Genomic DNA, 27,805 nt, shown 5'->3' with positions numbered 1-27,805 from the left:
AATTATGCATTTCCATTATAAGAATAACAAGGCTTGCATGTTATAATGTAACACTGAAAATAACTTTTGAGACCCACAAACTTATAGCAAACAAAACATGATAATTGAATCATGACTATTCCACATTTCTATACATCAGAGACTTTCTTCCAAGCACAATGTATTACCCTCAGACATTGTGCTTGGAATAAAGTTTATGTGTGATGAAGGAGCTTTTCGTGCCATACAGGAGATTTCATCTCAGGCTTGTGATCGGGCTACCTATCTTATCTCATTTTCAGGGTCATAATAGCCTATTATTGATTCCTTTAACTACAGACGATTATTTTTGCTGTTCCCTCCTTGATTTATTAGACTAGATTAATTTACTGCTCACACAAATTGAAAAAAGAACATTGTTTGCTTCAGTTTTGCTCATAGGTTTCAATTTAGATAGCCTGTGTTTTCAATTGATTTAAATAAGTTGAAAGTTTGCAGTCAATTGCAGATTGGCATTGCAAGTGCAGTGAAACACTCCAAAAAGTGATTGCAATAACAAAGGCATGGGCCTAGGTTACTGCAATGTGACACAAAGGCTACATTATTGCTATAACCTATTATTTCTATAGTTCATTCATATGTATTCTTTATTTTTGTTTTTACTTTGACTGTTTTAGATATATTTTTATGGAGTAATGGTACAAATGTTCATGGCTTTCCAGAAGACCTGCCTTCAGAAATTCTTTTGTTTAGTCTCCTACCCTTATCCCAAGCAGCATTTTTGAATACAGCGTTGAATCTCCTAGGAAACAGGGAAACCTTTGAGATTTCATAGCAGGGTCTCAGGCTTTGAGAATCACTAAAAAGGTTTTAACCTTAACTGTGTCTGTACGTTTTTTGCTATGGGTGTTTATTGTAGATTACACTTTTTTGCTTATTTTTCATTGGTGGCTATATTCACATAACACAGTAACAGTTTGAAATGTTAGGCTACAAAATCTGGTGAATCAATAAAATTAGGTAGCCTAATTTCTCAACACGATTGCCTGTAGACTACATTTTTGTTTGTGGCTATTCTGGCAATTAATACAGGCTACGCCTGGCAAATGATTGATAGATGATTATTTCTAGATGCGTATTTTACACATGACTAGCCTATTTCTCGCACCAAGTTAAGTCCGTGGGACGAAAGCTGTTGTGAAAAAAAAAACACAGTTCCCCATCCCAAAGTTAACTCAAGCTGTCTGACGTCATACTCCCACAATGCACGCGCCCAGCTACTCGAGCGCTGCGGTATGTAGAGGGAAAATAACCCAGGCCTCAAAAAATAACAAAAAATCCAAACAAAATTAAAGAAAAATGTATTACAGATAATGAATAAAGCCTCCATGGTGGAATTGGAACAGATAGGACTTGGACAGAGTTTGCGCTCGGTTGGGAGTTCGAAAGTTGCCTCCATCGACAAATGCAGTCCTAGAAAGTTCGTGGTGAGTTTATGCCTAATTTATTTTTTCAAGTTCTACCCGTCTCTATGCACTTGCTAATCCGCGGGGCATGTTAAAATAAATCGGATAAATTGAAGGGAACTTTATAATCTGTGTTTATACTGAATTATACTTCTTTTGTTATCTCGATTTTGTTAAAGAAGTCGACACTACCATCATAATTTATGTGTTTTTTGTTAGATAAATGTGGCCTCTGGGCTAGCACCGACAATGTGGACAGTAGACCGTGTAGCAATACTTGTAGCAATACTGAACGAAAATGCTGTGTATTTTGAAATAACACCTTTCGTACCTAAAATTAACATTGTAACACTTTTGTTAGATGCCCTATCTACTTTCCGGTGTTTTCTTTTGGACTTCAGCCCAATTGTATTAAGGATGGATAACATAATATGTCGTCTTCTCATTATTAGAGATAGTTAAATTGCATGTGGGTATAGCCTAATAGGCCTATAAAAAACACTTATTTTGTCATTTTTAGAGTTACGAGGTGAATTTCATGTATGACTTTTCAGAGCCCTAGGCCTTCATGAAGTCTAATAATTAGCTGCAGGCTAGTGGCCAACACTTTCACTGCCTATTTGAAGTTATGACATGAAACACATTGGCCCTACATTTACCCTGTGTCACATTAGGCTTTAGTGGGTTTGGTTAAATATAATTTATTTTCAGCGCTAGCTTACAATTATTTGAGTGGCTTTACACACTGGTTTATGTAAATCTGACCCAGTAATACCACAACACCAAAAGTATCCTGATGATCACTGGAATGGCATATAAATATGCAATATATGATTAACATATCTGTATTGATATAGTGTTTTACAGGTGTTTTAATGTTGAATAACATTTATTAGTGATCAAGTAGACCTCTTACAATTACTTATTTATGGGTAAAATGAATGACAAAAAGACGTCTTTGCTGGACTTATGGATTCAAGTTTTCAGTGGTGTCTTCATTTTCATCCTTTACGTAGCAGTATTGTATATACAAAGATGGTAGAAATTGAAGTTGTAGCAACAATAATTGCACATCTTGTGACTCCTGAAGTGTATCGCCATTCCAAGATGAACACAGAAAAATAAATGTCAAGTAATCATCAGGTTTACTGGAACACAATGAAATTATTCACTGTTTTGTCACTGTTTCATTGTTGTTGTTGAGGTCCATTTGTTTTGAAGCTATGTTAGTGTCCGTTTAAACAGTTGTGTTAAAGGGACTGAAATGAACAGTGCGATTTCATACCTCTCCTCTTGTTAACTGCAGGACAATGCTGATTCAAAACTGCCCTCTATTTCCCACAACTGCTGCACTAGGAGTTGGATGTGTGGTATGTCATTAAACTATCTTAGTTTTTTTTTCTTTCTTTCTTTTTTAAAGGAGTTTCATTAAACATGTTGTACCATGCATATCTGATTAAATGAAAAAACGTATAATATGTTCTCTTCCTCCTGCTGGCTAGACATGTGGCTGCTCTCTGTCTCAGTATCTGCCTCAACTCTTTCTGTGAGAAAATGTACCACGGGAAGGACCACTTGAATAGTCATCTGCAGACCCACGATCCTAATAAGCAGAACTTGCAGTGTGAGGAATGTGGTAAGCACTACAACACCAGACTGGGTTACAGGCGTCATGTAGCGACACATGCTGCCTCCAGTACAGGAGACCTCACCTGCAAGGTGTGCCGGCAGAGTTTTGAGAGCATGCCTGCTCTCTTGGAGCACCTGAGCACCCACACGGGTAGACCACCACCGGCAGGCACTGCTGTGAGGGAGAGGAGGCACTCCTGTGACCACTGTGATCGTCGCTTCTACACCCGCAAAGACGTGCGGCGCCACGCTGTGGTACACACGGGTCGCAGGGACTTCCTGTGCCCGCACTGTGCCCAGCGATTTGGCCGCAGGGACCATCTCACGAGACATCTGAAGAAGAGCCATGCTCAGGATCCCAGTCAGCTTGCCCACATGGCCCAAGGTGCTATGAAAGAAGAGCCAAGCCCCACCTTAGGCCCTGTGACACTCACAAAGGACGCCACAGAGGCCTTCTCAATGAGCTTGTACAACCCTCAGCATCTACAGAGTGCTTCTACCTCAGGGGTACGCCACCACCACCACCACCACTCTCTGGTGCCTGGCTCCCTCTCAGCTCCTTTGGGGGTTGGGTGCAGTATGGAGCCTCCTAAGCTCCAGCAACAGCAGCTTCAGCAGCAACAATACCTACAGCCGTCTAGGTATCAGTCTGGATCTACCTCATACCTGAAGGCAGAAATGGAGAACCTCCTGGCAGAACTCCAGTGTGGGCCACCCGCCCCTCAGGCCGCTGCCCCTGCATCCTCATCCCGACCGGGAGACTTGTTTCCAGAAGGCTTTGGTCAAGACCCTCACTTCCCACTCAGGAACTCTGCCTTTGCTAACACAGACCCCACCTCTGCTGCTAATATGGACCTCTCTCATCTCTTAGGGTTCTTGCCATTTGGTTTGCCTCCTTATAGCAGTCCTTTGAGCACAGGAGGTCTTGTGATGGGTTACTCAACGACCACCACAGCTGCCAATTCTTCACCATCTTCTCCACAAGTGTCAGGGCCACTTCCCTCATTTCAGCTACCGCAGCCTCAGGAGTCCCAGACCTCAGGTCCCCTGAACCAGCTCCCTGCAGTGTTTAGCTCTGGTTTCAGTTCACACACACTGCCACGATTCCACCAGGCTTTTCAACAGTGAAAGCTCTGTGAAAAAAGAGGGTACAAGAGCATAGAAAATATGATGTGGAGCCTGCTGAATGAGAATCTTATATTTTGAATGAACCAGATACACAGTTTTACCCTGACGTCAAAGTGAACATCTATAGGCCTAATTAGATTAGTTTTAGTTGTTCCTCTGTAGTGTTCATAGATTTATGCATTTTCAAGCTGTTATCCCCTTTACTATCTATTGTCACCTTTCAGGTTTTAAACCCAAGAGGCAAATTTGGCCACAAAAGTCAAATATTTCATCTTTATTTTATGCCCATAATGAATTGCATGAAGCAAATTGATATAGTGTCTTCTTGAACAGTGAAGCACTTTTATTGCCTTTAGCACTTCTATGACTGAAGTTGGAAATCAGTCAAGTTCTACAAACTTTACAAATGTCCAGAACCCAAGCTGAATTCTGTCATTTAGTTTTACCTCATGGACTGCACTGTCACACGTTTTGTGTAGCACATTAACTTGTTGCAGGATTAACATGAATTTTATTATTGGAATTCTAACAGAAGGGCAATGATGGATCTTTCAAAATTTCAGGAAATTTCAGAATGAAAGTTACTCTGATAGGGGTACAGTTTCCTAAATTTGTTCTAGTATAGTGAGGTTTGACCTATTTTAGCAAAAGGATGTTTGATATCCCTAAGTAATGGCATATTTAGATTTAGTTTGTGCTAGATTGAGTATCTGGTGTGTGTACTGATGGAAACAATAATTAATCTCGTATCTGCAAACATTGAACTGGATTTTTGTGATTGGTTGGTGAATTACTTTAGTGTATACGTGATCCCCCAGATTTCCCCTGAACATTAGCATGATTTTGAAATACTATCATATACAAAGTGTGTGGAATAATGTTAAACAAGCAACAGTATTCAAAGGTTTTGCTGTGAAACATTACCTTAAATTTGTTTTTAAACGATTGTAATCAGTTGTTTTTAAGTCTGAAAATGCTGCATTTATCAATATTATCTCATCACAATTATCATTTTATTATTATCTAGCATCTTACCAAAATCCTCAAGAATATCTGAAAAGAGAATATATGAATGATTTGAAAGACTGTATAAAGAGAAGCATTGGTTGCGACCTAGAAACATTTACACTCAGTCTGATGTGCATTGGTAGGATAACCTTTGTAGATGACAAAAGCCTGAATATCTGTCCCAGATATAATTTCCAAGGATTTTAAGAAATTTGGGCCCTTTAAACTGTTTGACCTCAGATTAACTGAGCACTTCTGTGGGAACTCGGTGTTCCAGGGAAATGATGCTGTGTATCTTTTATGTGACCAATAACATGAACTGCTTATTTTGATTTGTTATTTGTTAGCATTGTAAATTCTACTTTTTTTTAACACAACATACCTCATTATCAATCCTGCTACCTGAATCTGCTTTTTGCAGTGTAACAGTATCACTTGAAACTTAAAATGGAAGGTCAGATTGCAAGTAATGTACAGTGGATGATATCAAAATTGTTATCTAGGCTGTTACAAATTGATTTCAGAAGAAATCATTCTTGGGGCTAATTAGACATATGTGATGGACATGATCATATAATTGTGCAGATTACTCCCTATAGACATCAGACATATGTTATTCAGGGAGTGATACTCAAATGAGTATGCTGCACCTACCAACTTTTTGTATCATGATGCTATTTGAAAGACGTTCATTGACTAAATGAACACACAAGAGACATTTTGTTTGGACTACTTATATACCTCACCCAACATTGTGCCAGTCACACAAATGCAGGGATATCAGTACTTGTGCACTTAACTAACAATATTCTGTTAGGCCCATAGCTGTACATTCCCTGGTATTCAGTTTTGTAGTTAGATCTGTGTAGTTACTGTGATATTTTGATACTGGCTGACTACCTCAGACAATAGCACTTTGGTGCTACACATTGTACCTCATGATGAGAGAACTGTGTTTAGAGAAATGTATACCTTTTAGGAAAATGGTTGTGTATCTGTACAAGCCCAGCACGGGCATTGACAATACTGATGTTTTATCAATCCTTTTTAAAAGAGAATTAAAGTGAAAAGCAGAATATCTTTGGTCTCTTTGTGATTACAAGCATCTCATTTGTATCTCATTTGTTGTTGATAAATGTTAATCTTTTGCATTTGTTTGTTCATGTTGCCAGACTACAAAATGACTATCTGTACTGAACCTGGAGAGGCACCGCGATGCCCCCTGTGGGCCATTCTCTACGTTGGCGTGATGACTATCGCACTTATTTTACTTATACATTTGGCTGATGCTTTTATCCAGGGTGACTTACATTGTGCCAATTATTACAAGGGCAAGTCTCCCCAGAACAATTCAGGGTGAAATGCCTTTCTCAAGCAGCCCGGAATACGACTGTATAGTTACTCCGCACAGCCTCTAGACTACCATCTGCTTATATACATGTGACTTAATAGTTCTGAGATTTGTTAAATCCAAATCAGCAAATAATGAAGCGATGCAACATTTTACATCTACATTATGGCTACAAGAAATGGGCTGCATACAGACTGATAATAGGAGATATGGTTTTCATAAATAAGGCTGCACGTTTTTAACCCGATGTGACGGGAATGTTGGGAAATGAACGTTCTAAAGAATATCTGGGTTCATTGAATTCAACATAGAATTTTAGAACCTTCAATTGTTGCGGAACTTAGAATGTTCAAAAACCTACACCTTTAAGGATAGTCATCCAATCAATTATTCTTGTCAACAGCCCCACCAGTCACTTATTTCTCATGTGTGCCCACATCATTTTGTTTTATGTTTAGTTTTAGGCTGTGGCCTAATAAGGCTTTATTTTGCACTAGGTTACAATGTTGTCATCACAATATAATATAGTTTATAGAATGTATCCAGGACCAAGGGTCAGCATAAAGCACGGGGGGGGCAACCCTGTCCTATTTTGCATATTAAGTTGCTAATGCTACACCTTGGAGACCTCTCAAGTTTGATAAAAGGTCTATACACTCACAGGAAATAATGGCATAGCCTAGTTTACGCACTAAAAGGCCTGAAAAACATTGATTGAAACTTTTTATCACTTCAACCATTTTATTGTAATTTACAACTACTGTTTTACCCTTTTATTGTTTATGGTCTGGTTTTACCATGTCTTCCTTTTTTCTGTTTTAGGCTCAGGGGTATTTTAGCTACTTCCGCTTTGTCTACGTAAATTGATCGATTATAGTATAATTCAAATGGTAGGCCTACTACTATTCAGGCAAGTGATGCACAATCACATCATCAATCCACAATATAAAATAGCTCACTTTCATTCAGGTTTGAACATGATCCGCACTAATATACAGACAGGCAACGACATAGGCAGCTAAAACATTTACGGAAGCTGCGAAGGGCCTGTGTTGTCAAATGATTTGTGGCAGTGGCAAATATGATAGCATAGCATTTGCTCGTTTTACACGTCGTTAACATTTTTTTTCTAAAGTGCTGTTTTAACTGGTAGACTTATTAAGCTGTGCCGTCGATGTACTCTTTTAAATCGGTATTGTCAAGAATGTCAACTGATACATAACGTTAGCTAGCCATTTCCAGAATTATCCGCTAACGACATGTCATTGATTAAGTTTGCTATGTAGAAAAGAGTAGAAAGGTATACTCAGAAAACATATTATTTATGAATAGTTTAGAAAAGCGTTGTTGTTTGGTGTTCTTTCGGAATGGCAGACGAAGCTCTATTCCAGTTTCTTCACAATGAAGTCATTCAATATGTGTACAAATCAGCCGAGAGTGGAGAGATGGTAAGGTTGATATTAAAACATTTCTGCTATTTAGGACATTCCTGTAGATTACTTGTATTTCATGATGATCGTATGATTTGTGCAAACTAAACGAATCATAATGCTCCCTGGTAATAATAATAATTTTAAACTATGTTTGAAACTTTGCGTTCTGCAGGAAAATGGGAGATGCATTACCAAACTGGAAAACATGGGATTTAGAGTCGGACAAGGACTCATAGAAAGGTATCATGACAGACCAGTAGCAACAGTTTATGTCTAATGGCCTACTGAAGTGAGGCCGCTGCGAATGTGAAGAGGGGACTAGGAATTGAAAAATAAACGTGGATTTACCTCGTTACACAATGTGAATTAGTTGAAACGCAACAAGGACTATTCTTCTGACCTCTGACTCAATTGAATATGCTGTAGGAGTTGCAGTCTACTTTCTTACAAAACTTTTACTTGCTTCATAATAAATTTCATAGATGTAGGCAAGGCAAAGTGACAAAACTGTCTTATTTCAGATTTACAAAAGATACTGCACGCTTCAAAGATGAACTTGACATCATGAAGTTCATTTGCAAGGACTTTTGGACCAGTGTTTTTAAAAAGCAAATTGACAACCTGAGGACAAACCACCAGGTATGGATCAAACATCCTCTCACTCTTACTTGTGTACTGAAGGTACCTTCAGGTTAAAAATTGATTCTTTACCCTGTTGACAGTTTTTGTTTTTTGTTAGGGTATTTATGTACTTCAAGACAACAAATTCCGTCTACTTACACAGTTGTCTGCAGGTAAACAGCATCTGGAACATGCTCCAAAGGTGAGGAGTTGAACAATGTGTTAAAAACTAACATCTAGGCCTATTGAAAGTGTACAGAAAAAGTATGTTCAGATTGTATACTGATTCTGAACATTTAGCGTTGCTTTCCTGAGACCTTGTCAAAGCCAATATGGCCACAGAGAGGCTGTGGTTTGTGTGGGAAATGCCTCTTATGAGCTGATCAAGTTAAAGATCAACCTAAAGCAGTGGTTCTCAACCTTTTTTCAGTGATGTACCCCCTGTGAAATATTTTTTCAGCCAAGTACCCCCTAACCAGCACAAAGCATTTTTAGTTTAGAAAAAAAGACTTAAAACAGAGCACTGTGCCATCAGTGTCTAATTTATTCAACTTTGGAACTGATAAACACATACAAAATTTGAAAAAAAAATATTTTTAACATTTTAAATTTTAATAATCCATGACCTAAATTTATTGCAAATGATTCAAACTAATGTAGTGAAAACGGTGACCATAGCCTACTGAAATATAAAATTAATTTTATGAACTTATATTTTCCTGAAATAAAATAATTGTTTTTTAAGTATTTTCGCATGGATTCCACTTTTTAAATATATGTATTTTAAAATCTCACGTACCCCCTGTGGGGTGTACTACGAATCTCGATTAGTGGGTTAGCGAGGTATGTTGCGCTCAAAGCTAGGGTATGCTGTGACACGAAAGTGGATTTGTTTTAGTGTCGCTATATCACCATGGCATCTTATGCTGTCAACCAAACCTGGTCGGGAGGAGGTTATGTGCTAAGTTATAGCTCAAATCGTGTAATCTACCGCCCACTGACCAATCAATTGTCTTAAAAACGAAGTTATCTCACGTGTAGGATTCTGTCATATATCCTACAGGTGGAGCTCCGCCTCTACTAACATTTTGGATCTCGAATGTGCTTTAATAGTGCTGTGCGTGCAAATATCCCACTATGGACGTGCATACCATACAACAACTGATGGCAATTGATTTATTTGATGTTATAGGTTAGACACAAAAAATGACCGCAGTGTAGATTAAGCAATCGCTCATGAATGCGAAAGTAATTGTTTTTAAAATGAGGCGGTCTTGTGCGTCTCCACGTTACACGATTGGCCAAAGTCATCCCAACACCGAGAACGCGCACAGATCTGAGCTGAAAGCCTAGTTTGACAAATATATCACATAACTGCAATCGTAGTATCACTTAACGTATATCCCTGAGTCAAGGCTTTGTCAAGCCTCGATATGTATAACGTGCTTCGTAGTATACCCCACTGGAGTGGCTTCACGTACCCCCAGGGGTACGCGTATCCCCATTTGAGAACCACTGACCTAAAGGATGTTGTAAACTAAGATTAACTATTTAATATCAAGTCACTAAAGCAGGATGTTCTTTAGCATTGTGGCAAAGAGGTTGGTCTCCTATGTCATATGGAAGAATGTGTAAATGTATGTAGAGCTAAGGTAGGCCTGCATACATTGTTTCCTGACTGCACATGCTGTTTATTGTCAGTTTGTAAAGTTTAGGCAAAGTAGGAAATAACATTAGAAATCCCTGATCAATGTGATTGGTTAGGCTGGACCAATGATTTCAAAGTTATCACAAAGTCTACATCCGTCAACATTTCCTAATCGTGAGTCGCCAGTTTGACTGAAGAATTTGTTGGTACTTGCTTTGCTAAACTTGCTTTGCTTTAGTTCTTTCGTTGGGCATTCAGACTACCAGCAGCGTGGTACCGTGAACGAGGCCTGTTACGGATCCTGGGTACAAAATGCGGCACGTTTGCAACTGTCGCTCGCCAACTGTGCATTGTGGTTTTACTCTGTGTCATGTTATGTAATGTCAAATAGGTTTGGTTGTTGATTGTTCACTGTGGGAAATCCCCTACATACAGCACAAAGAAATTAACACCTCTCCTGTGAATATCTGAAATCTAACTTTTCTTACATTCATACCATTCTCCTTCCATACATTCAGTTTCTCGGTGGTTTTTGCATGCCTCAGCACACACTATTCAAGTTCATATAATTGGTTGGTTGATGCTGCTACTGAAGTCCTCTGAGACATTTTATGTTTAGTTCATCACTGAGTGTTCCATACTCATGTGTCTACGTTTTTTAAATAATGACGTCTAGGACCTTGCAGTTCTGAGGGTGTAGGAAGCTCCCGTCATTTTATTCCATACATGTGAATAAATGATAAATGCAAACCTGGTGTAATGTATTTTCAAATGAAGATCTGAATGTTTTACGACTACGGTCATATGTATCTCTTTCATTAATGCCTAAAGCATTAGTTACAATGTTGTGAACATAAGTATATTTAAAGACCAAATATGAAAGGAAAGTTTATATTTTTTAAGGGACCTCGCATCGGCGGTCTTGTCCTGAATACTCTGATCTTACCCTTACAGTATCTAGCATTCACTTGTGGCCTGGTGAGAGGGGGGCTCTCCAACCTTGGAGTGAAAAGTATTGTCACAGCGGAAGTCTCTATCATGCCTGCATGTAAGTGTTTCTCTTGTTCCCTTGTGTTGTCAGTGATTTATCATATATCAGTGCTGTGTGGTCACTAAGACGTTTGCTATACAAATTCGCAAGAAACCGTTTTTAGGAAGGCAAAAAATAAACACTAAAAATGTTTCTGTCATAAATCACAAACTGCAGATGGAAAGCTGCTAGTTTCAGCTTCAGCACTACTGACAGTCTGTCTTTTTTCTTTTTTTTTTCAGGTAAATTTCAGGTCATGATTCAGAAGTAAACAAAGTGGACACTCCATCCAATATCCACAGATATATTGATCATCCTTGTTGCCTTTTCTGTTGATTTTAAAAGGGAAACTTGAAGTATCCCTGCATGAAATTAATGTTATGATCAGTTAAGTGTCTGTCTTTCAGTATGTTTTCTTGTTACATTAACTGTAATCAATTATGGATCATGAAGTTTATTGTTAGGATTACAGTCAACTGATTATCGACATGTGTAATTATGTTTGCACTGAGTATCCACTAAAGGCCTATGATTGCACAAAGTTAGGAATTATGTTATTTTAATGGTCTTAATAATGTACACATTCATATACAGCATATTCATTCTTTCATCATGTAATTAAATAATTATGCATTTCTGTTTGTGTGCTATTATGTGGTGCTAAGGTTCATCCTGATAATCCTTATTTTACCAGAATGCACTGTATGCTCTGTGTTGATTTGTGCAGTTGCAATGCATTGCATGTGTTAATAGAACCCATTCCAGACCAGAAAAGCCCATGATGTTGTGACATTTATTTATATGTATTAAACTGCTCCAAAAAAAAAAATAAGGAACACAGTTTTCCACAATTGTTAAAACACATTTTTTTAAACTTTCCTCCCTTTTCTCCATTTTCAAGCTACATTCACAGAATGTCTGACAGTTCTTGCAAAATAAAACACTCGCCTCAAAAGTTTTACTTGTGCTCAGAGCCAAACAGTGTCAGGTGTTAGATGAGGCAGACTGCACATCTGAGAGGAGTTGACAGGGGGTGGCATGTGTCCACTGCAGTGAGGTTGCATGAGAATGGGTGTGATGGTGCCTATTTTATACAGTCTATATGGATGATGCAGATCAGGGTTAAAGATCAGAGACAGTGAACAGTGTTACAGGACTTTCTTGAAGATTAAGTTGGAGTTGTGAATCTTGGCTGTTTGAGAATAGCCTACAGTGAAAGTCCCAAACTTATTGATGATGTCGGTTCTTCTGAAAATATGATGTAAACGAGAGAGTTAAAGTTAATAAAAATTTGACAATATCAACTAACACCGGTCCGACAGTGCAAAAAAAACAAACACACTTCTGAAAATGTCCTATCTTTTACAGCCCTGGCCCAGGTGCCTTGGTGCCTAGTGGTCACATGATCTATGCATCATCCGGGTACGTCACCAAATGACGTCCAATGAAAAATGAAAGAATTTTCCAAGTACGATGCCATTGGATAATTTGAAGAATTTTAAACGTCAATGCAACGGCGCTGCAATTTGGATTTTGCAGAGTTCTCCGTCAACAACGTATCAGTTGTGTCTGTAAGAGGGAGGACATCTCCAGTTTAATTATCCGTAAGTACTGGATATATTATCAATAGTTTACGAGTTCTATGAGTGAATTTGGGTAACTAGTAAGAAAGAAGACGCTAGCTTTGAAAAATAAGTACAGTTTATGTTGGGTAACGTTAGTTGATAGTTAGATGAATTTGGCTAGCAATGCGATTAGGAAGACCTCGCTAGTCGACCAGTGACGTTAACGTAATGTTAACTTAACGTTGTTTACTCTTTTCAACATAATCTTTAACATGAGCTGTGGATCTTAGTTATTAAGGTTTAATCTAGCTAGTCGGTTTAATTTACTGTTAGTTTCCTCTGTAGCAGTCCATTTGTATTTAATGGCTAACGTGTTGTGTTGTTAACGTTAACGTCTTAGCGAATAGGTTGTGCGTTGCATGTTGCTGAAATGGCTAACACACAGCTAAAGATAGCTAACGTTAACGTTAGCATAATGATGAATAACTACATCGTTTTATATATTATCGTTAACGTTGATGATGACGCATAACTCTTTAGCCTACAAGTCTGAAATAACAACATATCTAAACTGAAACGTTAACGACCATCATTACGGTATTTGGAGCCGTTTGAACCACTCCGTTGAAGCTAAAGTTAGGATTGGAATTCTTTACGAGGTTTTAACGTGAAATATGTGGAAACAAACATTCTTTCTGAACACAGTCGCGAGTCTTTAACGTTAGCTTTTATACATTGTGGTTCTGTGGACACGACATGAAGTTGATTTTTGAAAAAGATAACATTTGTACCTCACTTGTTTGTTTTTCAATAAAATTACATGTTGATTACAACCTAGGAAATCGCCATCTGGAATAACTTTAGACTACATTAGGTTCCGAGATGGACGTGCAGCCTGCTGGCTCTACGGACCTTTATGAATTTGATGCTCCCACGCATATTTTGGATTTCAAATCCCTTCAACCGGATGATCAGGCTGACCAGTGGTTTGGTGAGTGCTTGAATAATGGAAGTAACTCGGTGATTATTAACTATAGGATGTTATGCATATTAATAGTGTTTTGTTTGCCATTTCCTTCTACTAGATTGCTCTAAGGACTCTACTGTCGAACAACAGGAAGATGGAGAGATCATACAAGATCTGACTTCTCCTCCACCCAAGGAAAAAGAGGGGAGCTCTGATAAAGGTGTGTCCTGTCCCATTTTCAAAAAAATGACCTGTCCAGTTGCTTGAAATTCTTGTTAAAATATGAAGTTAAATCCATCCAATGATTCACTCAATTGCCACAGTGAGTAATGTGGGGGCCCTTTAGGCCTATGGTTCATAACCATTTCCCCATTTATCCTTTAGTGCAAATCATTGTGTATTTTGAAAAATTGAATGCAAATGACATAAGGTGAATAAATAATGTTTGTTTTGTGAAGTTTTGACCTCATGTGTAGGGCTGCTGGAGGATTTAAGGAAAATCTCATTGATTTTTGTTGTTGTTGATAGATATTGCCATTTCATTTGCTATTTAACTTTTGAAAGTCACGCTTCAGTTCTATAAGGCCAAGACTGCATTACTTCTTCTGGCCTTTTTTGCAGTACATTCATGATACAGATACCTGTGGTGCTTTTTCAAATGTTACTACCTCTTCATTATTGTTTCATGACATAACAAATACTTAGTGATCGTCCATTTGTTTGCTTGTTTGTACATTACTTCTGGTAAACTGGAAATACTCACAAAGTAGTCACAATTTGCACAATTAATTGTAGCTTTCACATCTGCTGATTGCGCTATTGTTTCAAAATAATGAATATTACAACCCTACTCATGCCAACTCCTGCTATGCACTGTGTTACCCAGATATCAATAAAACTTAATTAGCAAGAGATGCACAGTACTACTTAATACCTCAAGAGGTGCTAGTGAGATAAGGTAGCAAGTACTGTACAAAATGCAGTGAGCGCATGGGGCGAGAACTAAATGACTACTGAATAGTAATGTGCTGATTGCTTTGCTTGCAGAGGATGCAGTTGAGAACATTGCACCATCAAACATTGTTCTTTCATGGGGCATGGGTAAGCCAGCAGCAGCTGCTCCCACACAAACAAAGGCTCAACCACGCAGGTACAGTTGAGATTCAAAACACTACTTCTATGTATTACTGGCCTATATTACAATATATTGAACTGTCATTGCATGATTTTTTTTTTTTTTGTATGTTTCAAAGTTCAAACATGTAGTTGTCTGTTATCTAAAATTTGACACCATTGCTCAACAGAGTGTCCAAGCGACCTGTAGCAGAGGTGAAGGTTGCAACTCCACCAGTTAAGAAACAGAGAAGGTCAGTTATCAGTTTTAATTTCAGAAATGTGTTTTATATAGCACCATTTTCAGTTTTAGAGATGTGAATAAGTATACTGCTTTGCAGAGTTGTACCAACACCTAAAAGAACGTTTCATCACTGGAGGTAAAATGTGTGTTTGAAAAATATATCTGGATGTTTTGTTGGGCACATGATCAAAAGTTCAATTGCGTAGGAAGGGTTCAAAAGGTTCACCAAGGTGATAGTCACATTTAACCATTAAGGTTGCTTGTGCATTCTTTAAAGACCATCTTTTTTCAAGGTGTTTGGTGGGTGAGGTGAGCTGTTTAAACACTTTGGGAAGGACCAGCTTGATTAAGGATACTGATATTAACATGCTACCTGTTGTTTGACCTCACTTGGTATTTTGACAGGAGCTCCTCCTACACACAGAGGCAGAGACGAGTTGTAAGGAGCAGTCACAGACTTAGTCAAAAGTCTGCAGCTTCCACAGCTAAGGCCCAGACTTCTGCTGCCTCCGCTACTTCTGCCAAGCAGTGAGCAAAGCATTATTTATTCCTTTTCATTATTCCTTCATTATGCTAACAGCCAGAGTTTGTTTATTTTTTTTATTTTTCAAATCAAAGCATGATGCTGTCAACATGGCCTAATCTGAGACATTGTACAAAAGCACAAATAAATAATATAAGATAACTGCTTGTTGGACTATTTCCGTGTTAGGAGGAGCACTGAGCAACAGGAGATGGAACGCATTGAAGCTCTCCAACATGAGGTGGCTGAGCAGCGACGCCGGAACGAGGCCAGCTACAAAGCAGCCCTGGCTGGCAGTGAGTACAATGTCTTTTCCCCCTTATCTAAAATCTGAATATTTGAGACGGGACAGGGGTTTGAATGGCAGGGGGACCTAACCCAGTCTTTTCCAATGACATCTGATTTTCCCTTTTTGGTTTTGCTTGGCCTATCATGCTGAAATAGCTGTACAAATTGACTCCTGTTAGGGTACCACGTGTAAGGCATTCTCGAGTTCCCCCCCTTTCTTTGTTATCAAGCTGCATATCAGCAATTCTGTCTACCTCCACATGTGCGTGTGTCCACTACACTGGTATATGAGACCACTGAGGTATAAACAGTGTTTTGTTGGTTCCCATAGGTCAGCCCTTGAAGAAACAAGTTCTATCCACTACAATACCAAAAGAGTTCCACTTCCGCTCAGATGCACGGTCAAAACGCAGCGCCACAGTTTCCACTTCCACCTACACAGAGGTGGATTTCAATTCCCAACTCCGGAAGCACCAAACTTCACCTGTAAATGCAACTCTTTATTAACATTATTGTACTTGTCCTGTAATGTTATTATTATATATATATATATATATATATATATATATATATATATATATATATATATATATGAGAGAGAATTGGTAATCTATACTATTTGGTTGTCCTTATCATAGGTAAAGGCACCACCAAAGGGGGGGACGACTGTTCCCAAACCATTCAATCTATCTCGTGGTGGCAAACGAAAGCATGAGGAGTCTGCTAGTTATGTGTCTATAGCACAGCAGATTGAACAGTTCCAGAAACGCACACCAGTGCGCTATCACTTACGCAGTCGCCAAAGTCAAGAGAGAGGTATTTCATTAAGTTGTTGCTAAAGCCCTCTGTTTGCCATATATTACACTAGTCCTTCAGGTTGAGCATCTCCGTATGAAGACTCACTTTTGTCTATGAACTCTTTCCTGACTCCCAGGTCCCTCACCAGTGAAGGCTGAGCGGCCAAAGGTTACGCACCCAATGACCCCTCAGCTGATGACCCGCTCGAGGAGTCGTCCCCAGGTTATGAAGAGTACGGCTGAGATTGAGGCTGAAGAGCTAGAGAAGATTCAGCAGTATGTGAATCAGTCACACACTTTCATTAGTCTTTTTTTCTCATTAGCTGCCTTCAGACATGTCGTCCGCAGTATATGCAGCTCTTTGTCGAACAGAGTTCCGACCCTTTGGGTGATTCAGATATGATGCTAACATGCAGACGTTATGTGTGAATGACAACGACGCACATGAACAGAATCTCCGCGTGGTTGGAACAGGTTGAATGTGGTTGAACACGCACATGAGTAGAACGTGTGGACTTACACCTACCGTAAATCCTCAAATTTTATTCTCTTATTTACTTATTGGGGCAGGATTGTATTTGAGGCAGGCCTTTATATCTTACATTGTGCGTTTTATTGTGAGACATACCGGTAGGCTATCAAAAGCAGAAGATTTTCGATTTGGTTTGGGATTTAACAAGTCTTACTGATCCTAGCACTCACCAGCCATTTTAAACTGACAAGTAACTGTTAAAAACAGCACTCACCGACGCACTTATTCTTACTGTACTCTAATGTTTTTTTTAAACTGTCCTAAAATTGTGAGAATTGTTCTAAAAACTTACTGTTTACCATGTTGTTAGTCGCTTTGGTTAAAAAGCGTCAGCCAAATGTAATGTAATGTAATGTAATGTAATTTAATTTACTTTTGGACTGTTTAATTATATTGCTAAATCTTGGGACTGATGGGCACTGAAATCTGCGGGGTATTTGATGGTTCACTATTAAGGTTCATGTCGTTGAAAGAGTGTTGGGATTTCCAACCGCTTCTTATTGCAAGACAAGGCAGCCGCTTTCATTCATGTGCGCTGTGCTCTAATGCAAACCCAAGTAGCCTAAATAGTTATGTTTTAATTATGCATGATTTACTTTTTATTACATTCGTAGGCTGGAATGCCTCGAGGCAACAATTGTGTTTAAATGTAGTACTGCTTCAGCCTCTGGCAAGCTCAAAAGGGGGCGGCTTGAGACGGGCTTTAGATCGACGTGTTGGAGACAATAGACTATTACACCAACCAACAATATCAAATATTAAGAAGAGCTCTTTTATTTCATTGAGTTAAATTGAAACAATGTCTCATAGTTCTCGTGGACTGATAGCCCTACTGGTAGGCAATTATTACCCTGGCTTGTATTTGGTGGCCGGCCTTTATTTGTCTGAATCGACCACACTCCCACTTATTATCTGAGGCCCGGCTACAAATAGAATCTCGGCCATAATTTGAGGATTTACGGTATGTCTGAAAGCAACTATTGGAACATGGAAAATTGCCAGGAGTCCTCCTGAAGAATTGGCATATTGTGGGAATGATCCTTACTTTCGCTTTCACCATTTCTTTCAGGTTTAAGTTCAAAGCCCTTGAGCTCAATCGGAAAATACTGGAGGCTGCTGTGGTGCCCAAGAAGCCATCGGCTAAGGGAGTCACCCAACCGGAGGGGTTCCATTTGGAGATTGAGAAGCGCCTGCAGGAGAGGCAGGCCAGTAAAAAGCCAAAGGAAGCTGAAGACCACACCTTTCACTCCAGACCTCTGCCAGTGAAAATCCTGGAGGAGGTGGTGGTATGTATTATACGTCTCAGTTGGCACCGGGACGCAAACGGCGTGCTTTTCGGCTGCCTCCCGCTTGTTTTCACTTCGGTTTTGCTAACTTGTGTAAATCGAAGATTGAGATGCGAAGAGTTTTACTTTGGGGGGGGGGGGTTGATTGTGTTACACTTTTTTTTTTTTTTTTTTTTTTTTTCACCACACACACATCACAATGCATTTAGTTGAGTCACACTATGCACACCCAAAAAAAGGTATCCAAGGAAGAGACAGAATTATGTTGGGTCGAGGTGACTACATCGATGCATGTCTGCACCAAGCAATAACAAAACGCAACGAAAATGAACAATGATAAAGTTAGGTAGTTAGGTAAGTTATGCTTTCCAACAGTCTGGTATCTAACCATGTTGACCGCATTCTAAGCAGTGACTAACTGCGACAGCCCTTTCTATATCTAGCTTTTTTCTAATTTTTTTATTTCCTTTGATAAAGTCAAATGAAACTTTTGTTTATAGTCTCAAGCAGACCTGGGCAGAACTGTCATGGGGTTTTAAATTGAGATATTCAAAGTGGAAACTTCTACCTCTGAAATGTCCTGCATTTTATTTTTAGGGTGTTCCAGAGAAGCGAGTGGCAGCTCCAACAGTACCAGAATCTCCAGCTTTTGCTCTGAAAAACCGTGTCCGTGTGGAGCGCCAAATTGAAGAGGTGGGAACACCTGGTTTGCAGTGCCATCTCAAGGCTTATTCCCAGCATTTTTCAGTGACTAAAATAGATCAATTCTTCTTTTATAGGTTAAACCGGTACGCATCAAGGCTGTCCCTGTGCCACATTCTGTACCTTTCCAGCCTAAGCTTACTGCAAAAAGTGCTGTAGAGATGTGCCCCTTTTCTTTTGAGGAGCGGGAACGTGAAAGGAGGGCAATGAAGGAGAAAAAACTTGAAGAGCTTCGTAAGGAGGAGGTGCTGTTAAATGTTGATTTAAAGAATTTTTCAGAAGTTCACATGGAAAATGGTTTACTTGGTGCAGTCCTTACGAAACGGGCTTCAGGTTGAGCTTGACTTTAGTTGTATTTTGCAGTGTCATGAGTTCAAGGCCACACCACTTCCAGACTTCAGTGAGATCAGCCTTCCTGAGAAGAAGGTGGTGGAGCCCACTAAACCCGAGCCCTTCAGGCTTCAGATCGATGAGCGGGGAGCAACCAAGAGTGACCGTTGGGAGAGAATGGTGAGGTGCCATTATGTGTACACTGCTTTCTGCATTGTTTCTCCTGTAAAAAGATAATTTGCTCAGGCTTCTGACCACTACCCACTTTATGGCAGATGAAGGAAGAGCTGAAACAACAGGCTGAGGCTGCCAGCTTTAAGGCACGACCAAACACAGTTACACATAAAGAGCCATTTGTCCCCAAGAAGGAGAACAGAAGCATCTTGGGTAAGTAGCACCTGCTAGCAGAAGCACAAATCTCAACCCTCATCCCCCCTCACGTGCTTAGTGCCTGGAATGATTAGCCAACTGTGATTAAAAGCAAAACAAAATTTAGTTTTTGTTGTTTTGAATTTGACAAATTGAGCTAGAGGATGCTAAATGCAGGCACTAGCATCAAGTTGGGGGCAGTCGTGGCCTACTGGTTAGGGCTTTGGGCTTGTAACTGGAGGGTTACTGGTTCGATCCCCGACCAGTAGGAACGGCTGAAATGCCCTTGAGCAAGGCACTTAACCCCTCACTGCTCCCTGAGCGCCGCTGTAGCAAGGCAGCTCACTGCTCCAGGTTAGTGTGTGCTTCACCTCACTTTGTGTTCTGTGTGCTCTACCTCACGGTGTGTTCACTGTGTGCTCTGTGTGTTCACTACTTCACGGATGGGATAAATGCAGAGACCAAATTCCTTGTATACGCAAGTATACTTGGCTGAGAAACTTGATTTACACTTAAAAGTTGTAAAAAATGGTAGTTGTAGTTGGCATAATTTGTGGGTAGATAATGCATGAAGCCTGCAACAATTGCATGTTGTACATAAATTAAAAGTTGGCCATTTCTGGAGTTAAATTGTAAGTGGATATCCAGGCACATCTTTGTCGGTTGATATCGATATCAATCGTTAAATAATCAATGCTAAAGTACACTTGCATGTAATGGACCTCAGGGTATTCCAGTGTCAGTGTTGGTATTTAAAGTGTAAGTTCAGTGTAAATTGACCCATAGCCTTGTTGTATAACCTCACCACATGCAGCCCATCGGAAAAAGAATGAGACCATTTGGAACAACGTAGGCCAAGTTATGGACGTGCAGCTTAAAGCAGATCCATGGGGCATCAAAACGGAAACTGAAAGTAACTCCCCACTGCCCCATGGGTCTGCTTTAAGCTGCCTGTCCATAACTTGGCCCATGGGTCTGCTTTAAGCTGCCTGTCCATAACTTGGCCCATGGGTCTGCTTTAAGCTGCCTGTCCATAACTTGGCCCATGGGTCTGCTTTAAGCTGCCTGTCCATAACTTGGCCCATGGGTCTGCTTTAAGCTGCCTGTCCATAACTTGGCCCATGGGTCTGCTTTAAGCTGCCTGTCCATAACTTGGCCCATGGGTCTGCTTTAAGCTGCCTAAAACTTGGTCTATGTTGTCCCACATTGTCTCATTCTTTTTCCTATGGGCTGCATGTGATGAGCTTGAACAACAGGACTATGGGTCAATTTACACTGAACTTACACTTTAAGAGGCACCAAATCCACCATGGTGTCCTCAAATGCTCTGTTAACGCTCGCCATGCTCTGTCATTTTTTTTTTACTCCCCCCCCCCCCCCCCCCCCTTTAATTTCAATCTTTATCCACCCACCTTGCCACGCTCCTGCTTCCTTGCCTCCTTTTCAATCCTTCTCCTCATTCTACTATTACCATTTTCTGAAGACAATACCACTAATTCTGTAGCTACTGAGGGATTTCAACTGAGCACCGAGCGACGGGCCAAGGAGCGGGAGGACTTTGAACGAGAGAAGAGTGAGAGGGAGGCGCTCCGAGCCCTCCAGGAGCAGGAGCAGCTCCGAGAGCAGGAAGAACAGGAGCGCGAGCGGGTGGCTCGTCTGCGGCATGAATTGGTGAGCTTTCCAGATTGAATCCTTCAAAGCGTGCAGCCAGTGTTTTTGTTGGGGGAAACGTATGTGCCGTATGTGCCACATACTCGACGCACCCGACCTGTAGCGCGACAATGTGACGTCACAGAAGCACCGTAACCATTTATACTCGCGTGTCGTGGTCACGACACTAGTTGCAATATTCTCCTGAACAGAGGTGTAGCTGTTGTGAAAAGATTAACGCTAACTACGTTACACAGCAGAAGAAGCTGCATTAAGAAACACTAGTAGCAGGGCTCTGCTATTAGCTAGCCTCTGTGATGGTACTTCAGACTTTGGTTAGTCATCACGAGGGAAATTTTAATAATTTAAACAGTTTAGTTAGCTGGCTAGCTAGCTAGCAGCTGGCTGAGTTTGTGTAATTTCCTGAAGTGGAAAGAGATTTTGTTCAGGCCTTAATAGATATCCTTTGTTTGAAAATAAATCGTTTCTATTCTTTCCTCTTAATTCCATGTGTTGCAACTCTCGCTGGTAACTTTATGAACTTATCCAGCAAACTATTACAAATTCACGACTGTAACAAAACACTGCAACTCTCGCTTGCCCTCGAACTAGTCCATCTTCCTGTTTCCGCTTTGTCGCGCTCGTCTGAAAAAAAAAATTAGTGGTGCTGCGCTACCTCGCGCTACCTGGCTAAAATCCTGGCGCGCCAGCAAGATCTACGTCACGTTGTTGCGCTACCGGTCGGGTGCGTCGAGTATGTAGAAAAGCCTTACATGCCTGATTATAATGATTGACATTTGTTTCTGTAAGTTGTATGGTTCTTCAGTTATGTGACATGTTTTGTGGATCCTGACATGTATGTTTATGCATTTGCTCACATGAAACTAAAACTGCACAAAAACCTAATCATGCCTTCTGATTTGGTCCAGAGGCAGTTTGTCCCGAAATTGTCAAAAGGCGAGTTTTAGAGATGCACTGATTGATCGGCCCGTTTTTCACGTGATCGGCCATGACTGGCAATCGGTCGGTCAGTCTGAGATTTGCAGTTTTTATGCCAGTCAAATGCACTCTCGCGCCGCACAACATCCCCCAGCTGAGTTTGCAAAGTCTGAAGCTGACAAAGGCCAACACTCAGGGCTGGATGTACAAAGAAAGCGCTAATACAGAGTTTTTCTATGTGCTGTGCTTTGCCATATTGCGTGGAATTTACTAAGATGTCATTTCATTACGGTAACAGCTTTCATTACCGCCAGTCTCTACGCCTGCTGTAATTGCGTGCCCAGAGCTGAACAACAAGCACAGTTGAATGGAGTTAACTGATTGCAACATTAAAAAGAATCAAAGTTTAGCAAACATGCCTGATAAGATGTCAACAAGCAGTGACGTATAGAGTAGGCCTAGTAGTTCTACTCCACTTAAAAAAAATAAAAAAAATATTCAAACTATTTACTGCATGTAGGCTACACTAGGGCTATGGTTTAATACCCTAGTCTAGCAGATTGGGAAGTGGACATTTCTATGTTAAAATATTCTATTAAAGAAAAGATGGAAAATAAATCTTTGTGTGCTGTTAGGGATGTAACGGTATGAAAATTTAACCTCATGGTTATAGTGACCAAAATTATCACGGTTTTCGGTATTATCACGGTATTTCTAAAAGTGTGTTCAATATGTTCAGAAAGCAATGATAGGCCTACACAAGCTGGAATAGTTTCAAAAAGTGTTCATGTTTAATTGACCTGTCGCTAAGCCCCGCCCCCCATTGTTACCGTGTGAAAACTCGGACAAACAAACCAGACTTGAATAGAAATACATTGCGGACAATGACAGCTGACAGTATATGAAAGCAGGCTTTGAGGACGTTTTGGTCGATAAAAGGATTTACTTTCCTCCAGAAGCTATCAAAAGGGACTTAATTATGCTATGGAGGGGTGTTTTCAAAACTTTAGAATACATACAAGGTGACAAGCAGTTGTGGCGAGTAGCCGTGCAAATCACCTGCAAAAACCACTGACGTTAATGCTAGCTTGTGGAAGATTGATACTAAGATATGTTAGGTTACGTTAATATTTGATGTAAGAATATAGTTGGTTAATGAGCATTTTCATCTTGGGATTTAACAGGGAACCTGTGCCCACGTTGTTGGCTTAGTAGCCTACATTATGTCGAGCTGTTGCAAACGCGAGAGACGTCCTGTAGGCTACTGTTGATGAAAATATACCCCGTTTTCTAGCATCTCGGGGTACCGGCTATCAGTATTACCAGAGCCCGTCTACGGAGAGCCTCCCCACTCTATTAATACCATACAATCCGAACTTGGCTGCAGTTCACCAGAGTTCACCTAGATGGCGATCGCGGGCGAGTCCAAAATACATGGGGTCCTATGGAGCTACATGGCTACATTTATTGTTTTCACCTATTTAACAACTGAAACCCTCAGATTTGATTTTATATTTCGCAAAATGGATATGGATTATCAATCAAAAGTGAAATAATCCGGGAGTCATGTCCTTTCGTTTTCTTACAGAATGGGTCGTTGTTGCCCATAACACGCTAGCATTGATGCTATGCTATGATCATGCTAATGAATGACGTCATTGACACGTTTGAAAGGCTTTTTAGAACAATTAAGTGACTCAACCAAGTATAATACTCAACCAAGTGTATTGTCTTTGCCTTCCCTTTCGAATTACTAGAATATTCAAATTACTTGAGAAAAAATTATATCCCGAGAAAAGTGGATTTTGAGGGGTACAGCTCCATAGACCTCCATTCATTCTGGACTCGCCCGCGAGCGCCCCTAGATGCAGTACCACACCGGAAGCGTTCCGAGAGTGAAGGTTCTCCCCTTATTAGACATTCTCTGGTATTACACGTCCCCCATGCAAAACGTTTGACCATGGTTATCCGTCGGGGTTTTTTGAGTTAATAAACTCCATAAATAACCATTAATTTGACATTTTATGCCTGCTCCCTGTTGTTTCCTATGGAGTTTTCCGAGCTGATGTCCGAGTCCTGTTGAGGCTGGACTGTCATTGGCTCATCAGCGTTCTAAGGGTGGCGTTTAGCGACAGGTCAATTGGCTATGTGCTTATAGCTTAACTTACCTTACCATAACTTGGAGTGCAATGAGTGAGACCAAAGTAAGCTTTCAAAATAAAACTTTAGGCTACTGTATTCTCCTGATAACGTGAGTGGAATGGATTTAATGTGGACGCGAACATAAAAAAGACAGAGTGGCTACATGATGCAGTGCACATTTTGCAGTGAAAAAGTTCCGCCTTTTAAAATCAGGTGTAGCCTAATCCAAATCGTAGTTAAAAACCATCAATTAGACAACAGAATTAGTAGGGTACCAGTTTTGTTCCATTGTACCAGGCCTACTGTATGTCAAAAGCAGGCTCGGATGAAGCTGGGAAGGATTAAACACACGTTTTCCACACCGCGGTAATCAACAGTGATAATCATGATGTTTGAAATGAAAACGGTAATTATTATCGTCAACATTTTTATCGCGGTTTACCATTATACCGGTAATCGTTACATCCCTATGTGCTGTAAAGTGGTTCGAAAAAATGGAATCCGCTAAAATCGTTATTAGCAGGTGAAACTCTAGCTTGTTTCCATTATGGGCATTCAGGGTAAAACCTAGGAGGCCTCCGGAACCTGCTCTCACTCGATCCTCTCAGTCCTTGCGTTTCCGTTCGAATTGAAGGACCCTGGTCAATCTCGCCGTCCTCTGGAAGTTTGTTTACAGGACCTAAAGCGTCTACCCATATGCAGTCTTTTTTTTGCTGCATGATCGCAACACTAATTAGTTTAATTAAAATGGCATAGCGGCTGCAGCAAATACTCTCCCCACAGTGATACACCTTTGCTAAATCCTTTGTTTTACTTGTGTGCAGAGAAGGTAACGTAAACATTCACACTACCTAAATGAATCTATCCTCTTCAGATAGAGACCATACACTACATTTGAATAGCTGTTACAAATCAAATGTTGCATTATGTAGGTTTCATTTGTAATTATTAACATCTACTTGATAAATGAATATACCATTGAAATTTAACCAGTTAAAGCCTATTTTTAGTGGAGTTGTTCATTCAGTGAAGGCTACCTCAACTCATTCAGCTAATAGCCTAACTTGTAATTAATTTTGCTGTAGCCTTCCCCCAAAATATGGGGAGTAATGGCCTGGCATTTTTATTATGATCAAATCTCCAGGAAGTTTAAATGGCCTAATCCTAGTGTCATCCATAGCCCATCTTGCTGCATCGGAGCCGATAGATGTGTTTGCAGGGTTGCAGTGGCACTAGCATACGAGTCTCTACAGTACACTCTGGACGTAGCCTATTGGATAAACTGAACATTTCATGACATCCAGATTACTTGTCATGTCTCATTTTTGCTAAAATGGTTACCGGTTTCTGGAACGCAGTTGAGCAGTTTTTTTATATATATATATATATATATATATATATATATATATATATATATATATATATATATATATATATATCTCCACATCTCCACACTTCAATCCACAAACATGAAATCTAGGCTAATTTTTGTCTAAACTTTTGAGAGGGATTGAGACGCTAAATTACTGTAGAGCAGTAAGCGCATACGTAATTTAGAGTGGTAGCATAGGGTGAGCGCATAATGTCTATTAGTGCCTGGTATAGCTTACAGTATTATAAGGCTTACATGCTATGAATATCGTCTAAAGAAAATGTAAGCAAACTTCCCCGGCCCGTAAACGGCCCTAGAGACAATTTATTCTTAGTGGACTTCTTGTTGCTGATGAAGTTGATCCATTTCTTGAGTCACAAAATTAATCACATGTTGAAGCATTCAAAGTAACTGAAAATGACTGAATTCTTCTTGCAATGCAAAATGTGTTCATTTCTAAAGTAAGCTTCTTTTCTTTTCTTTTCTTTTTTCCAAAGGTTCACAAGGCACAACCAGTCAGGCATTACAAACAATTGGAGGTGAAGAAAAGTGAGCTTCCACTGACTGTTCCACAATCTCCTAATTTTTCGGACCGATTCCGCATGTAAATTGACTTAAACTACGACTGTCTTAACTATTGCGTGTGTACTTCTTCTTTTTTATAAATTGTATATACTTTTACATTCTCTGTTTTAGACATTAGCCTCAGCAGTCTTTTCAGATGGCTGAACATCTTTTCAATTTAATTTTTAATGCTGTTTTACTGTCCCCCCATATTTCCTCTATTTGTCTTTTTGCTTTCAAAATAAAGGAAATGCACACATCTCATTTTCTTTGAGTTTCTTCACTGTGTATGTAGTGAAAAGGCCTGTCTGGCGCCCATTCTGATGATCAATGTGTTCTTTGCAATAAAAGGGCTACAAATACCATTTTCTGTTTCTGATGTAGGTCTTTTATAGAAGCTACAACTTGCGTCCTACAGTCATGAGGAATGCCAAACAGAACTGGGATAACTTTTCTATACTACCTAGATGCAATGTAGAGTAGTTAAATAATAGAGGTGTTTCTGTCTGCTCTCTATGGACAGCCGTTCACACTTGCCGTGTTTAAAATGTAAAATGGCCGACACCGAAAGTGCAGTGATTGATTGAAGAATTTTCATGTTGGATAGTTTTTAAAGTTTAGTTAGTTTTAGTTTTTGTCTTTTTAAAACAGAAAATTCTGACATGACCTCATGCCAGTCTGTTGAACATTATCTTGAAGGAAACATAGTGGTGTTCACAAGTGGTGTGTGTGTGTGTGTGTGTGTGTATATATATATATATATATATATATATATATATATATATATATATATATATATATATATATATATATACACACACACACACACATTTTTTTATTTTGGGCAACTCTCAGTGGGGGTTTAAAGGTATATCAATGTAGGATTAGTATACATTGAAGTTACTGTTTGGCTTGTGCTTGCAAGGTCTGCTCACAATTTACAATATGAATATTTTTCATATCCAAAAATACTTATTATAGGTCATGGATCATTATTTGTGTGGTTATAAATTATTATATTGGAAAAAAACACTGCCTGTTTGACGTTTCCACTGCCTGCTTCACATATTTCTGTTATCGGTTACTATTCAAGACTCCAGACCCTTGCAAGCCCCTCCTTTCCAGAGTT

At 39.7% G+C, this 27,805-nt stretch overlaps 3 protein-coding genes across 6 annotated transcripts; all 3 read left to right on the top strand.

The window, feature by feature from the left end:
- The first annotated feature begins 1,231 nt into the window (after positions 1-1,231).
- plagx (pleiomorphic adenoma gene X) lies at positions 1,232-6,288 on the top strand. The gene is made up of 3 exons (XM_042099073.1): positions 1,232-1,466; positions 2,752-2,815; positions 2,948-6,288. Exon 3 carries the CDS (start codon positions 3,000-3,002, stop codon positions 4,200-4,202), a length of 1,203 nt encoding a protein of 400 aa, XP_041955007.1. The 5' UTR covers positions 1,232-1,466; positions 2,752-2,815; positions 2,948-2,999; the 3' UTR covers positions 4,203-6,288.
- A 1,282-nt stretch (positions 6,289-7,570) lies between these two features.
- On the top strand, positions 7,571-12,067 carry trappc6b (trafficking protein particle complex subunit 6B). The gene is made up of 6 exons (XM_042099107.1): positions 7,571-8,009; positions 8,167-8,234; positions 8,516-8,633; positions 8,734-8,817; positions 11,218-11,311; positions 11,536-12,067. The coding sequence occupies exons 1-6, from the start codon at positions 7,929-7,931 to the stop codon at positions 11,562-11,564; spliced, it is 474 nt and encodes a 157-aa protein (XP_041955041.1). The 5' UTR covers positions 7,571-7,928; the 3' UTR covers positions 11,565-12,067.
- A 724-nt stretch (positions 12,068-12,791) lies between these two features.
- On the top strand, positions 12,792-27,041 carry tpx2 (TPX2 microtubule nucleation factor). Of its 4 annotated transcripts, none has more exons than XM_042099020.1 (18): positions 12,792-12,897; positions 13,733-13,849; positions 13,944-14,045; positions 14,873-14,975; positions 15,130-15,192; positions 15,280-15,318; positions 15,588-15,710; positions 15,895-16,001; positions 16,325-16,479; positions 16,632-16,809; positions 16,928-17,066; positions 18,392-18,608; positions 19,206-19,301; positions 19,388-19,555; positions 19,674-19,820; positions 19,916-20,027; positions 21,493-21,680; positions 26,610-27,041. In XM_042099020.1, exons 2-18 carry the CDS (start codon positions 13,741-13,743, stop codon positions 26,718-26,720), a joined length of 2,157 nt encoding a protein of 718 aa, XP_041954954.1. In that variant the 5' UTR covers positions 12,792-12,897; positions 13,733-13,740; the 3' UTR covers positions 26,721-27,041. The 4 variants fall into 4 exon arrangements, with proteins under 4 accessions (XP_041954954.1, XP_041954955.1, XP_041954953.1 ...); XM_042099021.1 differs by having other exon boundaries at positions 12,794-12,897; positions 13,697-13,849; positions 21,514-21,680; XM_042099019.1 differs by having other exon boundaries at positions 12,794-12,897; positions 13,697-13,849.
- Positions 27,042-27,805: the final 764 nt, after the last annotated feature.

The sequence above is a fragment of the Alosa sapidissima genome, chromosome 7, assembly GCF_018492685.1.
Source record: "Alosa sapidissima isolate fAloSap1 chromosome 7, fAloSap1.pri, whole genome shotgun sequence".
In the NCBI taxonomy this organism is placed as follows: domain Eukaryota; kingdom Metazoa; phylum Chordata; class Actinopteri; order Clupeiformes; family Clupeidae; genus Alosa; species Alosa sapidissima.
Note: the sequence above shows the minus strand (reverse complement) of the source record. Positions and strands in the feature narration are given on the sequence as shown.